This window comes from Vespa crabro, chromosome 14 (genome assembly GCF_910589235.1).
Source record: "Vespa crabro chromosome 14, iyVesCrab1.2, whole genome shotgun sequence".
In the NCBI taxonomy this organism is placed as follows: domain Eukaryota; kingdom Metazoa; phylum Arthropoda; class Insecta; order Hymenoptera; family Vespidae; genus Vespa; species Vespa crabro.
In genome coordinates this window covers 5,775,910-5,792,752 of record NC_060968.1, presented here as the reverse complement: position 1 = coordinate 5,792,752, position 16,843 = coordinate 5,775,910, and the positions used below count along the sequence as shown (strand labels likewise).

General features: G+C 43.4%; 1 protein-coding gene across 12 annotated transcripts in view; it reads right to left on the bottom strand.

Annotated features, from left to right (window-relative positions):
- The window catches only part of LOC124429223 (CUGBP Elav-like family member 4), a 462,839-nt gene that overhangs the window by 44,700 nt on the left and 401,296 nt on the right, over positions 1-16,843 (bottom strand). For 9 of the 12 annotated variants that reach the window (XM_046974223.1, XM_046974224.1, XM_046974222.1 and 6 more), the window contains 2 exons: positions 14,087-14,135; positions 5,634-5,759 (listed from right to left, as the gene is read on the bottom strand). In XM_046974223.1, the coding sequence (XP_046830179.1) occupies positions 5,634-5,759; positions 14,087-14,135 (175 nt within the window). Of the gene's footprint in view, positions 1-5,633; positions 5,760-9,569; positions 9,642-14,086; positions 14,136-16,843 lie in introns of all 12 variants that reach the window. The other 3 variants (XM_046974229.1, XM_046974227.1, XM_046974228.1) reach the window with 1 other exon arrangement.

Below are 16,843 nucleotides of genomic sequence, written 5' to 3'. Positions count from 1 at the left end.
GTTTTCACGAGGCCCTTCTTTCTAGCGAGACCCCGGTAATCGCATTAATATAAGAACGGTAAATCTTTCCTTTTCAGCCACAATAGTCTACCCTACGTCGGTCTAAGTCATGCGAACAAAAGGATTCAACTTCCTTCGTTGGATACCGAAACGTCCGCGATTTACATTCCGAAGGAGAGCTAGATAAAAGTACCTGGGGTACGAACCATCGGTGCACTTATATCTCTTCTATTTGTTCGAATAATAAAATCTGCCTAAGCTAAAGATCACGTAAATAATATTAGGTGCATATTAATTTTCAATCAAAGGGAACATGCGATCGTTATCGTATTTTTCAAGCTTGGCGTGACCCGAGGAAAAAAGATCATCGTAATGATATTACCTATATATAACGCACGCGGTATAACGTATCGCTCACGCGAGTCTTTATTTACCTTTTTCACTTTTAATCGTGATTTTCATCGGTCGCGATAAGTTTGCTCGACGTCGAGGAGCTATCGATCAACTTGATCGTCGCGCGACGACGAAAAATAAAAAGATATGATTCAAGATGATACGGCACCACCATGTCTCGCTTTTTCATCGAAGAAGCATGTGATTACTGATATTGAAGTAAATATGTACCTGCCACTTTTTCGAGTATTAAAATATTCCGATAAAATCGGCGTGTAACTCGTTGAAAATTTGTAATCTTTAAATTTCCATATGACGATGGAACGACGACTGTTCGTCGCGGACATTTCATATCGGCGACGTTAAATCAAAGCGATCCCACCGTCGCGAAGATCGTCGGAAATCCAGAGACGGCGGTAACTTGAATGCAGACACGCGAAATCTAGACGGTAAATCACCAGGAGTCTCGTCGAGCGCCTGTCGGAGAGAGATCCCGCTACTTGCTCGTCCTACGAAGCATTTATTAATCGCTCAGCTCCTAAATCCCGTGGCGCAGCTGCCCTCGAAATGTTTGTACCTACGTATTGCAAAGTAAAGCGCGCGCGCGCGCGGGCGCGCAAGAGGGGACGTAGAGTCCTCTGGGAGAGGATTAGGTCGGACATATTGAGAGCTTCCAACTCCCTATCCCGCGAAAGCACCAGCTTTCGGCTTCGAATGAAGGGCGGCGAAGCCGCTGCCCTGCAGTGCGAACAACCTAATAAGTTTTTTTTCCTTTTCTATCTGCAAAAGCATCCTGTCTGCTTTCATTTTTTGTCACGTGTCGTTTCGCGCGTTACTTGAGAAAACGATAGAAACTGAGGTGCTTCGAGTAATTCGAAAAATCGCAGTATATATTCAGTTCGAGAAAATGGTGATGTTCTCGGAGGAATTTCGAAAAAATAAAAAAAGAAATGGAAAGAAATTACGGCGAAGTTGGTTGTGCAATGAAGTTGCTTGTGAAACTGGTAATTGCCAAAAGAGACAGGGGTGGGAGGGCGGGTATAAGAGAGCTGCAAAAAAATCGATTCGTAAAAAAATCGAGCTGTAAAAATTTCTAGCTGCAAAAAATTCGCGAGCCGTACTCCCAATGATCGAGATAACAGTTCTAAAACGCAGTCGATTTCGAACGCGTCGGCACAATACAGACAGATGACGGTGGAATATCCCCCTCGATGGTATTGCTGACGGGATGTACGAGTCAATAATTTCCTCACTCTAGCATTTTATGAGGGAGTATTATATGGGCGCTGGTTATCGATGATTAATCTCGGCGCTGTCACTTGCAAACCCAGGATTCGCGTCTCGAATGTATCGGTGCTTATTCGCGCACACTACCAATTTCACGTTCTTTCATTTCACGTTCGCATTCCTTTTGCATCATCGATGATCCCTAAACATTGAAAATGATCGATCATCGTCGACTGGAAATTGTTGTTTAAGGCCGATTAAAATTTCCTCGTGTTTTCCTTTACTAAAAAGGAGCTTAACGATGCACGTCGAAACACCTATTAGAGGCCTTTAAACGGTCTAAAAGAAGGAAAAAAAAGTTTACGTAACGCGTCTCTCGGGAAGGGCGAACGCAACACGGCGTAACGTCTTTCACGAAAAGGGGCTTGGTAATGGTGGATTGCAATAATATTACAAGTTAATGCATAGAATCGGTCTCCCTCTCTCGCGTTTCGCACGTTCTTCGTGCTCGCGTATACGAAGCGCGCAAATATACCTTGAAAGCTCTGTTTGAGGAGAGCAAGGAGAGAAAGTTGGGTATGCGGGGGTAGGGAGAGAGGTGCTTTCGCCATTGTCCGTGGCGTTACCTCGTCCTGCGCGACCCTCCCCTAGGAGCACGAGGCGGGAGAACCCTCGAGGGCTTGCCTCCTCGAATAATATTTCGTTCCATTATTCATAAACATTTTATAATCTTCTTAGCACTGTGAATTATTGCCGTTCGCGCAATTGAAATAATGCGGATTCGTGGTCCATACTAGGAGCACCTCTCTCTCAAAGTCTTTCTCGCGCGAACTTGCAAACGTATATGTATATGCGAAAAAGCGTAGAGAAAATGAGAGAAAGAAAGGAAGAAGGATAAAGAGGGGTGGTAGCGCACGAAGGCAGTAAGGTATTGCACGACTACGAGAATAGAACGAGTTCGTTCGTTGAAGTGGCGTTGAAATGTTTCGAACCGAGGGAAAAATAATTGGACGAAGAGCCTTGTCGTTACTTGCCGAGGGAATGTGGAGCGTTACTACGACGACGACGAAGACGACGACGATGAGAGGGAGGAGGTGCCGGCGCAACCTCCTTCTACCGTCTTTGTATCCAAGGACTTACCATTCCTTTCTTAAACTCCTCGTTACTGAGAAGTCTTCCGGCACCTCCTTTTCAACTTCCTGGGCGAAGGTATGTAACGCTTCTCGTACACAGGAAGAACTTTTCTCCTATCGCAGAGTGTTTCCCCGTCCAACTACAAAGTACCGCGATTTTGTACCGGGGATCAAACGATTTTCCTAAAAGAGCTAATATAAGGTGGACGGGCGTTCATTGTAATACCATCGAAGCTGTATAACACACGTGTCTATAAACATCGCTCTAACGACCGTCGTAAAAAAACTATCGAGCCGAGGAGTAACGAAACGAGAATCGAAGAATATGAACGAATAGATAAGTACTAGCGCGCTCGGACGGACGGGTCGACGATACAGCTAATCGAAGATGGGATTACGATTGAGAAATCGAGTTAAAGGAAAAGTTTGACGAAGGTATACCCGATGGTTCGCTTCTCCCCTCCGTCCGTCCGTCCGTCCGTCCGTCCGTCCGTCCGTCCGTCCGTCCGTCAGCAGAAAGTTTCCCCTTGGAATAATCCTCCGCGACACCTCTTATTAACGTTGGGTCCATTCGAATCGTGTTCTTAAACTCCTCGTTACCGGTGCGCGCGCGCGCGCGCGCTACTTCAACGGGGGCTCCCCCTCTCCCGAATCGCTTTATCGAAGTTGGAGAACGGGATTGCGAACAACGGGCTTTGGGAATGGCTGTAATTTTGATAGGTCATAACTCTCTCCCGCTCTTTGAAACGCTATACCAACGAGACTTATACCAGATATACCACCAGAATCGGGGAGTTAGAAGAGAATAAAGAGGAAAGAGAAACAGAGACGACTCACTGATCCCGACGCTTAACTAACGGATGATCTGAAATAAGATTTACGAAAGCGATATCTCCTTAGCGTAGGTAATTTGAAGTTGCGGAAAGGGCGACGCGTATAAAGCAGTCACGCGCGCTCCAGCCCTTCCCTGATCTCTCTATTACAGTTCGGATTAGCTAGTTATGAAACTCGCCGGCGAAGTGGTGATGAAGCGTGTTCGGAAAGTTTCCATCTGGGTGAGGTTACATGGCGAGGATCGTGGACGCGAAAGCTTTATGCGTGTGCGCGCGGAGTTGCACGGAATAAGCGATCAGGGTCGTTCCTGGGGGAGGCACGTTAGTCCCGTGTTAATTTCTTCGTGACAGGAGACGTCGCCTCGACTTCGACCGGCCCTGGCTTTTGAGAATTTTCCAAAGACAAGCCTGCATCGAACAAAGTTCCTCCTTTCGGCTGGTCTCTATACGCGACAACCGTCGTACTCCGAGAGTTTAAAGCGATCGCGGGAATAGCGAATGACTAGAAAGAAACGAATTCTAGAGTTATACCGCCGCGTTTGGCGTCCTAAGAAATTTCCATGATTACGAGCCTTGGGAATCTCTATTTCGAGGACCGCGAATCCAAGCTGGTACCTGCCAAGCGCGATTGGCGCCGCGTTACGTCACCACCGACTACGAATCAAAATCTTATTAACTGCTGAAAGTGAGTTTCACTTCAAAGTGGAATTTAATTACATTCGCGCCTCCACCCTCTCCCGTGCCCTGCCCTTTTCCTTACTACTCTCTTCTCGGTCCCGTTCGTCTTGCTCTTTCCTTTATCCCTACCCCATTTCGCTCTTCTCTAACTCCCTTTCCGCCTCTCATTTTCTTCGAGTCTCCTCTTCCTCGCCGCCAGTTTCTCGCAAACTCCTTGAAAGCACGTCCGACCCGACCAGCATCCCATTACTCGCGGTCTTCATTTTTGAATGAAAATATTTAAATTTCCCTGCCTCGTCCAGCGGAAATTATTGCCCTTCCTGTCCTTTCCGAGCGAGCTTCCTTACCCCGTCTCGCCATATACAATCAACTTCTTCTTATTCTCTCAGCAAAAATCTTTACCTCTCTTTTTCTCTTTACGAGTACGCGGAAGAAGGTTGTTTGGAACGCGAGCAAATATCCAAATGCCAGAGCGATTATACTTTTTTTTTACTTGGCCGCTGGTAGTCAGTCGTTGCTTACTCATCGGTACGACGTTTCTAAAGGGCTATCCTCTTTCTTCCAACTGGCGCGCGCTCTCTCTCTCTCTCTCTCTCTCTCTCTCTCTCTCTCTCTCTTCTTCGTGCAAGCACCGAGGCAATTGCTTCTTTTGAAGTGCGCTTACTCTCTCGCGTTTTTTTCTTACAGGCGCATCTCGTGATTAATTTCGCAGTCTCGGTTTGCTCTTCGTCCTTTGCCAAAGGAGTGGAGAGAGAAGGTGTACCCTCGAGAATCCTTTTTCTGCTTCTTCTTTCTCTTCTTCTTTTTCTCCTTCTTATTCTTTCTTCACCTCCCCGTCATTCGATGGACCTCGAGAAGAACACGTCCGCGGGGAGGGATTATGAGTTTCGCAGCTCATCACCAGTTTGACTCGCGCGCGCGAGAAAATGCTTCCCCTTCTTAACGAACTAATCGGAGAGAGAGAGAGAGAGAGAGAGAGAGAGAGAGAGAGAGAGAGAGAGAGGGAGAGAGAGAGAGAGAGGGAGAGAGAGAGAGAGCGGGGGCGGGCAGAAAGAGGGAGAGAAAAACGTCAGTTCTCTCTAGCGAAATCTTTTCTCGTATTTTAATTTAAAAGTTGGACTTTGTCGAGAGATCTCTTTTCTGCGAGAAAACACGAGTCGTCTGGATAGAGCATATGAAACTGCATTAGAATAGACGCACTTTTAATCTTTTAATCATGTTAAGTGATGGACTGTGTTGGACGATGAACTCTCGATCGAACCTCTCGTCGATTCTAATCGCGTACAGATAACGAAACGTAAGAGGAAAAAATACACATGAAAAAAAGAAAAAGAAAGAGAAAAAGAAAAAGAAAAAAACTACTACTCACCCTTGCTGCTACCGTCTGGACCACGGAGGATGGTACACTCCTCTATTGTGCCGAAGGCAGCGAACAATTGTCGGACATCGTCTTCAGTCTGTTGCTTGCTGAGCATTCCCACGAACAGCTTTCTGTCTGCGAGTTGTCGGCCGATTGTCGAAAGTGAGAGAAAACAGAAAAAAGGACAAAAAAATAATGTTAGTTACTTTTCAAGTCCGTAGTAGCACGGATTTGGATCGTTTGTTTCTTTTTGTGCTTTATAGGCGTCAAAGAGAAGATCTTGCGGCTAACACCGAGAACGACAAAGTTACACGGTAACACCAGCATCCACCATCCTAAGGGGAAGGAGGTAGGGGTATACAAAATGTAAAACACATCCGTGTGTGGAGACACGTAAGTAACGATCTCTATACCGATGCGTACGTTTACACTAGCTTACAATCGCGGTAAACGTATCCATCTGAGACAGCGTGGAGGGCTGCGTGTGTATTAATGCGTGATTACGATAACGGTAACATATAATACGAGGAAGATTCAAATTTGATGGCCTTTTAATCAGCGGTTCCCCCGATAGGATATTCGGTAAAGTTAATTTTGTCGTCGCTCAAGACAGAATCTTGGATTGAATTGGCCAACGATCAAATTGGAATGGAAGAATCGAGTGATAATGGTAGTTAGCGTTCTGCCAAAGAATCCGCCTCGTTTCAAATTTGAACGTTCCTTTCGAAAAACGATAATAATTATAATAATAATTGACGATATAATGTACATATTTAACGATAATAATAATAATAACAATAATAATAATAATAATAGTAATAATAATAATAGTAATAATAATAATATGATGATGATGATGATGATGATGATGAGGATGATGATGAGGATGATGAGGATGATGAGGATGATGAGGATGATGATGATAATGACAATAATAATAACAATAATAATAATAATAATTAGAAGAATGTGGTGACATTAAGGAGATATGAAAATAATCCAATTAACCAATATACCAACCTACGACCTACATCACAAGCCGAAGAAATAGGTGGAGAAAACGAACGGGATCGCGAAAAAATCTGATAAAATGTAAAACGTTAAAACATAAAACGTAAAACGTAACTACGTACGGCATTCTCGACGATGGCAACGAGTCGTTTCGCAATGGCTTCGGCCGAATATAACACGAGTGTTTCTCACTCGTACGCATGTATAGATCATACGAAGAATTTTAGTTGAAACCGTCACGGACGTAATCACCGAGGAGAATGCCGCTCTCGGTGCCGAGGCATACCTCTTTTATATAAAAGGTTACACACTCAACACTCATTACGTGACATTGAATATTTACGATAATCTGCAGCTATTTCTAACCTGTGTAACAATAATATCGAAAATCAGACCGTCCTTTTGCCCTTTATCATTTTCCTTTCCTTACTTTTTCTTTTTTTCTTTTCCACATGATGACGTATACAATTAGCCTAATTAGATTTTCTCTTCTTCGTCTTTCGCGATAGGGTCACCAGAAGACAGGATAATATTTTTCTTTAAATCATTATCTTTCCAGACAATAAAAAAGGTAAATAATAATTTTCGCGAAATAATTCGGCCCCCACGACTCCATTGATTGTTTATCGCGTTTAACGTTCATTCCTTTGTTCGAGCATTTTTCCGTAGGATTTTCGTCCAGGATTTTCCAATTAAGCGCAGTCGATAAATACCAATGAATTCTTTTTATTCGTTACACGTTCATGACGAATGGCATCCTCGGATTCGTGAGTCCGACAATTATTAAGCGTGTGTGTGGTTTGATGTGCGTTCGTTCGTATAAATTTAGAGGAATGCTGATAGCGAATAGAATTAATTGCCGTGACTTTTCTGATCCACTTCATTCTCCTATCGATCTGGTAAACCCCAATGAATTTTTTGAGAAATTTCACGAAGGCAAACAAAATTTGGAATTCAGTTGCAATTTACATTTTTCTTGTCTTTAGAAATATCTGCACCTAAACGTATCCACGTTAGAGCGTTCTCTAACTCGATAAAACAGACTGTCGTGGGATGAGGAACAGTGTACGTAGGCGTATCTGTGTGAACAAGAGAGGTGTAAAGGGGAAATCGTAAGAATAAGATTGATCGGGTATGGCTTTTAACAGCCGGAAAACGTAGAGTGATCGGACACGGATGAGTGGTGAAAAATTTTGTTAAAGAATCAAATCTAATTACAATAAGATAAACGTAGCTCACATCATAATCAGAAAATATGTACAAAGGTGATAAAAAACACATCGACAACGAACGAGACAACACATCCAACGAGCGAGCCACTATTTTAATGGTCACAGCTGTAAAGAGCAATTATATATAAGGTATACTTATATACACGCATATTCGATGTATATGCATTATGCATTATACGTATAGTGTAAATACATCAATTATACATGTATACGTGGCACACGATTAAGGGGTGGTAGTGTGGTGATGATGGTAGTATCGAGACTCGGAATCGACAAAGGAACTTGAAGGAACTCGGTAACATGAAGCATGAACGATCGTCGGTTATAGTACGAAGAAAAAGATAAGAGGGGCAGGGACGGAAGAGTTTATCGTCGCCGTATGTTTGGTGGTATACGGGCAGACACATACACACACACCCACACACAGAGATAGATAGATGTGTATATATACATATATATATCCATATACATATGTACATACATATATATATACATATACATATATACATATACACATACATATACATATACGTATACATATACATATATATATATATATATATATATATATATATATATATAGAGAGAGAGAGAGAGAGAGAAAGGAAAATTATCTCGAGAAACGCGAGTCTTAATCGCTACGCTACATCTTACGCTTTTTCTCCATTATTCGCGTGGTTATTCGCGTTAATTCATACAGCGACGAGGTAATTTATGGCATTCTAAAAGCGTTCGCTCAAGTCGCGTCGTAACTAGGCTTTAATAGTGTGATAACGACTGTGCGTAATACAGAGAAAGAAAAAAGAGACAGACGACAAGTTTACGGCTACAGGTACCAGTCACGCACGTGGGTTTACGTAAAACAATACTATCCATAATACCTTTTCTTCTGTAACGATGTCTATCGTGCTGGATCAAGTACGTATAAGATAGAAAAAGAAAGAGAAGAGGACGGCAATGGACGGTGCGTGAGAGTGTTGAAGATCCGGTACGAGGATTCCAGATTGCAATGCGATATGGAAGTTGTAAGCGCGTTCAGGTGTGACCAATGAAAAAAGAAGGGTGAAAAAATCTCGATCTCTCGGGCGGATGACGATATTGCGAAAAAAGGATGAAGACGGAATAGCGAGGCGTCTTCGAGATATGGTCGATTCGATTCTTGGTCAATAATTTGGAAAGCTGATTAGGAAGAATCGATTTACTTTATGCTGACGCTGAAGGGTCTTTTTCGTCAGACGGCTCACGAATGGATTTAGTCGAAAAGGAGAATCTCTCTATTTCCTTGCGACAAATTTTTCCGTGCGGCGTTTGCAATTTGGATTCTGCCTCTTTCGAGGATGGATATCTAACGCATATACCGATTGGATGTATGTCGGGAAATAGGATCATTCGTGACTGAAGCAGAAAGGAAAGACATGTGGTAAGAAAAGAGAAGGTAGGAGAAGGGGTGGATTTGTAAAAGGTAGGGCAAAAAATGTGATGGGTCGAACACTAGCGAGCAGCAAAATGAACTTTGCAGCGGGCTGTGCTAGGCTGAATCAGCGGTGATGGCGCGACGAAGTTAAGGAAGATTCGTCTCGCTTTTCGTTCACTTTTTTTCTTTCTCTTTTCAAAGAGAAGGGGCTCTCTTTCTGCCGATTTGCGGAGAAGAAGAATAGAGGTACTGGAAGGAAGCTAGCTATCTCCTGGAAGTCGAAGTTACCTTCAGCGGCTGCCACCGGTGCCTCCTACTTCCAGAAGATGGCACAGGCGCTCCCGTCGTCCATCATGCACTCTGGAATACAGAACAGAACAAAGAAATGGCATTGGGCCCAACAAATTATACGCTTCTTCTTCATTCGTTCGTTCGTTCGTTCGTTCGTTCGTTCGTTCGTTCGTTCGTTCGTTCGTTCGTTCGTTCGTTCGTACTTTTTTGCTTTCGTTGCCCAATAGCACCGTTCCCAAACGCAGTTGCGTCTAAGTCGCGCAACCAAGCGCTTTCTTTCTTTCGCGTGATTATCAGAATGTATGCGTTATCTTAAGAAATATGAAAATATATCTTGTAGAATAACAAATAAACGATAACAATTTCTCATAAAAATGTCTCTAACGTTATATTGTGTAGCATAAAAAAACTTTCACGAACTTCTTGAAGAATCAACGAGAGACACTGAGAATAAAAAAGTTAAATCTCGATAACTCCTTGTCCCTTTCATTGTACCTCGATACAGAGCGTCGCAACTTTCTTCATCGGTATACCACATCCTCCACGTGAATGAACTTAATGATTCGTTCTCGCGAAGGTTATGGAGATGTAAAATTGGCGAACCAAGTTAAAGGTCGTCGTCGTCGTCGTCGTCGTAGTCGTCGTCGTCGTCGTCGCCGTCGTTGTCGCGGATGTTAGACGCGAGAGCTCATTCCACGAGGTGCCTTCTCCCGATACGCGCCTTCCAGCCGGGCTCTAGGGCACATTTAAGGATTTGTCTCGGGAAATTAGATTCTCGCCTGACTTGCAGCCTCGTTGCATCTCCGCTTTCTCGAGATTCTTCCCCATACTTCGTCCCATCCGCCAGCCCACATCATTTTACCCCTTCTACTCCGACAACTTCTCCAGCAGTTCCTTCACCGAGTCGCCCCTTAAACCGCCCACCAACCACCCATTTAACCATTCCTTACAGGAGAAGATTCTCCTTCCGTCAGCCTCAGGTACTTTTCAACGAAGCGTTCGTTCTCATTGTCGCGTCAGGACACCGTCGGGACCTAAGAATTGAACCTTTGTCGCTGGAGCTGACTATTAACGTGCCACACTCAAGGACCTTCTTCTTCGATCTTGTCGAGCCGCTTAAGAAATTATCTTCTCGATGAACGGCGAACAAAGTAAGTATTTCATTCGCGTACCAAGAGTGTCGTATTGCATGGTATTGCTATTTGTAGCATCTGCGATCGGTTTTATTTAGCATTGATTTTACGTAATATCTTCGATGGAATAAAACAAGTATAAATTTGTATGACGTTTCTATTATTAATCAAGAAAGAAGCATGGCGTAGATTCTTCAAATTTTAGGATGTTACATTTCGTCCTAGAAAAGTATTAACATAACTCTATCTTTTGGCAAAGCCCTTAAACTTTATTCACAATTGAAGTTTCAATACATTTGAAAATTCGCCAAGATTTCTATGGGCCGCGTAGCAAAAGTCTACGTCACTTTGGCTAACCCAAAGTTAGCTTACCAGCAATGAAGGTACCAACCAAGGCCCCTGATATCTCAGGATACGTTTATCTCTACAAAGGTAGTAAGACGAGTGATGGCGATGGAGGTAAGGTGGCTCGCCGAGGGATCGAAACTTATCTACTTGTTCAACTAGCTTCGGTACAGCTCCCACTTCACCCTTATCCAGTTGGAGAACTCCGGCCCAGCCCGACTTCAACCAACTTCCACGTGAGATACGTATTTCTCAAATCTGTTTCTCTCCGTGTAGACTTAATTCCATTTACTTTTCAGGACTCCTGCGAAAAATCGCCTCTGCGATAAAAGTGTCACTTTCACGACCGAACTTTCGCTTACCTTTTTTCTCTTGAAAATTTCTTTTTAATCATATACACGTTAATTAAATCAACGATTCTACGTTGAATCGCATGGAATACAATCATCACTAGTTAAACGTCTCCCATATTCCCAGAGGAATATCAATTAAGAACGTTGTCTTACGATTAGTTAGATACATCTCACGTGCTGACTAATAATAATCGCGAATCTCCTAAGCTAATCGTATCTAATGCCAAGGGACAAATTAGACATTCAACATTGGTAGTAGGATCTCAAACTTTGACCCTTGATGACGGAGACGCACAACGGATGTGAATTCTCACCCCTTGCCGATTAGAAATGTCGTGGAAAGGAGACGTTGACGACGAGACATGGGACTTGGAAGAGAAGCCTGTTAAGGTGTAGGGAGAAACCGTGCCAAGAGAGATAGATAGATAGATAGATAGATAGACAGAGAGAGAGAGAGAGAGAGAGAGTGAGAGAGTGAGAGAAGGAGGAGGAGGAGGAGGAGGAGGAGGAGGAAGATTTTGAAACCATCTTGGGCGATAGAACGTGGCAAAGGCAAGAGACGAATCCTGGTTTAGAATATATCCAGGAGGTTAGGTCGGAGAAAGCGGTTCGTTCGTGTTACTGAAGTTCACTAACCCCCTGATTGAACTTCACGAGTACGTGAGTACAGCATAGTATCTACATAGGTATAGTACGTGGCATCGCCCTCAATGGCAACAGTAACGGTAACAGCAGAGGAGCAGCAGCAGCAGCAGCGGCGGTGGCAACGGCGGCAACAGTAGTAGCAACAGCAGCAGCAGCAGCAGCAGCAGCAGCGGCAGCGGCAGCAGCAGCAGTAGCAGCAGTGTAGCAGTAGCAGCGAGGCATCGGATCACTCAGCCTACATCCGCGTCAAGGCAAGGCGGCTTTGTAAGGCCGTACCGAGCTGGGCGACCGGAGATTACAATGGCATCTCATCCAGATTAGCATATGAATTATGATCCCCCTGCGCACTTTCCCTCCTTCTTGGCTTCTCTCCTTCCTTCTATTGCTCCTCCATCTCCTTTCCGTGGAACGTTTGATGCACACGGATTCTTACTTGAAAGCATTACAGTTGATAAAAAAGGCTGAGTCTTCTTTATTCACTTCGTAATTCGTTCTGGTCTATAAGAATTTCAAGTGGACGATGAAAACATCTTGAAAATGTATCATTCTTGTTCTATGAAATTGATAGTACATCAAGTTCAATAAAGGTTTATTCCAATTCGTTGTAGTAATACAATTTAAATCCATAGTATTTTTAATTTCAACGATGAGACATCGTCTCATAGAAGCTTTCAAGACGTAGAGGAATTCGTTGAAACATCGGGCTTGTCATGCGGGCTCGCAGCGGGAGACACTAAACTATGTTCCAAGTTCAAACGTTTCAAGATTATCTCTGATGTTCGTATATCTTTATAAGTTGCTTCATTCGCCCCATCTCTGTATGTGGATAATAATGATACGATGGGAGACCGAATGTTGGACCGATCGATTTCACTTCTCCTGACAAGAAACGTGGGAGGGCTGAGGGAAGGGCTATGCAATTTCGAAAGTCACTGAGGGAGGATGTCGCCGTTGTTATTGAATTCGATGGTGTCGATAAAATCGATGCGTTTTAAAAATGTGACGATGTCTCTGGAGGATCGCCGTAATAATGGATGTACGACGACAAATGTTTGTGTTATATGCAGTGCACGTTTTTCACAATATTTACGTATCGTCAACAGATTTTTAACCGCGTATCCTACGGTCCGGTGCTATTTGCATCCTAGGGAATGGATATGTGTTATGTCATTCGTATATTTCGTAGATCCCAACAGAATTTTCAGAACGAGCGATTCGTTTACGCTACGTGGAATATTACGTATGAATTGCTGAATTGTCCATATATTCGTTATTAACTTTACATCGCGCAAGAGAGAACGACACAATTCCCTCCTGTCCGATCGGATGCTAGTCAAATGTAATCGATAGTTTCACAAATCTTTAAAAAGTGATACATCTCTCGTTAACGACATATGATATTATATGACTTAACTTCTTTCAAAATTTCTTTCGCAACATTTTTAAAACAAGAAATGGTTTTGTGTCTCGTGAACAAACAGAGCGAGTAGGTCTCATTTACCGAAACTCCAAGCACGACCCGGGGTAGCCCGCTAAAAGCTACCGGGAATTCAATCAGCTTTTACGCAGAAAGCCAAACACATCTGGCTGAGTGCCAGAGATAGGAGAAAATTTGGAGCAATGGTCGACCGAGATGACGAGAACGGAAGAACGACTGAATTGGGAGAAAATTCTATAAAAAGGAAAAAAAAAAAAACAAAAAGAAAATAAAGAAAAAGGAAAAGAAAAGGAAAAAATAAAAAAAAAAAAAAAAAAAGAAAAAGATTCCTGACGCAAAAAGGCAAAAAATGTCTTAAAGGACGTTTTATCGTTATTCTGGAAGACGAAATATAGACCGCTGAGGCGGATCCGAACCCAGGGTCGTCCTTAGATTTCCCGAATAATAAGTTGAAAGGATCTTGCTCTACGCCCAATACGCATAATAGTTAAGATAAATTCAAGTATCGCCCTTGCTTTAATATTTTTACCTTATTAAAAATAAGGATTTATGATAATAATACGATTATTGGTATTCGCTAGATAAATCGATCGTTCTCACCTCCGCGGTTTTCACTGTCCGCCGGCTTCACTTGAATAGGACGGTTCATCTGAAACAAAAAGAGTTTGTACCTATTAGTCGCAGTTAGAAAAGTGTGCAATCTATTCGTTCGTTACAATCTATTTGTTTGTACGAATTCATAAGCGATTAAAACATCTTATCTATATTGGCTACGATCGGTAATCCTTTATTTCCTGGAAATGAAAAAGTTGTACAAAACTTTTGCTGCATCAAAGAAAAGAAAAATAGAAGAAAATATAAGACGAGGTCGTACTTCTACTAGTAAGGAGAAAAGAACGAATTGCTCCAGAAAGTGTGCAGCAATCGGAAGTGTCGTTATTTGTTCGGTACGAAGTGTCCAGTAGGTGTACATTCGTCCTTCGTCACTTTGCTCTCGCTCAAACACCGTCGGAGATGGTGAGAGGTACCTCTGTCGTTGACAGGTCCAACTGTCAGGGAATAAGGGTGGCAAAGACGACGACGGCGACGACGACGACGACAACGAAGGATAAGGAGCGAGATCCTGGTAGACGGTGTAAAAGGGGAAAATGTTGGGATCGAAGACAGAAATTGTAGAGAGAGAGAGAGAGAGGGGGGGGGGGGGGGGGGGAGGGGGTGGGAGATATAGAAAGACGAGAAGGATAGTCGGACGGTGGTGGTCCTTTCGTAGCATTCTGCTCAAATCTTTTAGACCGCACCGTGGAGATGGCTTGGACTCCCAGAACAAATAACATTGTTTATTTGTCGGACCACGCCGCCGCAGCACGCTCTACTTCTCTCCTCCAGGGATCCAGATGCATGATTCATGACGCAGGGGACAGAGCACCGTAACTTCGATCCTTCGAGAGACCCCTCGCTCCTTCTGTGTTTCTCGTTTTTCACCCTAGCACACTAACGTCGTCCTGGTTACTGAGGATGCTCCTTCCAATAAGGCGTTATCCTGCCACTCTTCACTTGGAAGTGCTCTCTCCGACCAATTTTCCTTCCGACGGCGCCCTAGCGCACGCACGAACGGAAGGGACTAGAGTTCGTCTTTACCACTGACACGATTTCTCTAATCAATTTTCCAAGAGAATTTGAAACTACTAACTCGATCTTGATATATTCTTTATCTCTTTACAAATGAATTCATTCATAAGGGTGCAATGTTTCAGTATACAACGGATGAACTTAATGCGATGGCATCCATTCGAGTTCCAGGATTCCGGAAAGAGATTAGGACCGCTTAAGGAACGATGAATCTTGGAAGTGGGAGCACGAAATCTGGTCTTTAACATGGACATGACACGCTCGGGATCCCTTCGAATGCCACGACCATCTGTCTTCTGACTCGCTACTTTTTTTCATTATACGGTATTTCCCATAAGAATTGCCGGGGCAGGGAGGGGGAAGAAGGCAAAAAGAAAGATAGAGAACGAACGTGCGGTAGATGGGAACGTGCGAGGCAGCCCCAAAAGTTTTTCTTCCTCCGCGCGTACGCCAGATACCAAGGGGAATTGGTCGCATTGCAGGGGTCAGTGCCATGACCACGTGGATCTTATACACGCTATATGCTTTTCACGAGTGGGGCAGAAAAAAATGAGTGATAGGGGAAGGGGCAGAGGAGGGAGCGGGAAGAGTCGTATACAGTTACCGGGTTTTGCTGAGTTTTCTAACACAAATCGATAGTAAATAAATTATTCTTTCTTATACTTGCTTTGGCACGAGACGAAAGTTTATCGGTGAGAGCAAGGAAAGTAAGGAGGGGGAGAGAGAGAGAGAGAGAGAGAAGGATAGGAGAGGCCATTTTAAGCACTATTCAGAAAATTAAACTTGCTCAGCGGTAGTCATTGAACATAATTGTTGCCGTCTCGTTGCTGGAGGAGCCTTGATATTTCGGCATAGGTTAGCGGTACACTACGATAGCTTCTCCGATATTCACTCGGCTTCCTTAAAGTAAATTTAACGCCTAGTGTATCGCATAAATGTCACTTACGACTCGAGCGAGTCCATGCCAGTCGAGAACTATCGACTGGATAGCTACTTTCGTTGTCGTCCTTAACACCAATAATGAAGACAAATGGCTATTAATTAATGAAATCGCTAGGAAACTCGGCTCTTGTTCAAATAAACAATGAATCAAATGTAAGCGTAGAAGATAATTATTCGAAGGTAAAGTATTAATGGACGGCATGTATTTCAACAAAAGCGACTACCTCTTATTAATAGGTAAGGCTCTTTCATAACGACATGGCGGAGCTCGGCTCCGCGCCTTTATTTAATGATCGCGTTACGATCGAGCGTCGACCCTTTGGCAATTCGTGTCATCAGGCATGTGCACTTAGAAAATCGATTCCCTTGAGAGGCACCACTCAAGATAGATGCTAATAAGTAAATGTGTTTGCCGAGACCCGAGCGCGCATCACGGGTAATTAATTAAGCTCGATTATCTATGTACACTGCGGGGAGAAAGCGAGCGTTGCCTTCTCTAGGTAGATGTAGAACGATATCCCTGAAAGGAAGAATCACGAGGAATTGCAATTTTGATCGTCCCAATTTCGTATTCGTCTATTTGACACTCCCTTTCGACCTCGACTTACTTCATCGCAAATAAAATAGATATATATATGTACACATGAATAAATAGGAAATAAATGGGAAATAAATAGTCGAAGGGATAGCAGATAAAATCTTCGTATATTCAAGTGGTCCGAGAGAGAAACCCCAAGGACCCGTTACTATGAGCCCATAAGAGAATTTGCAGCCGGAACGTGGAAA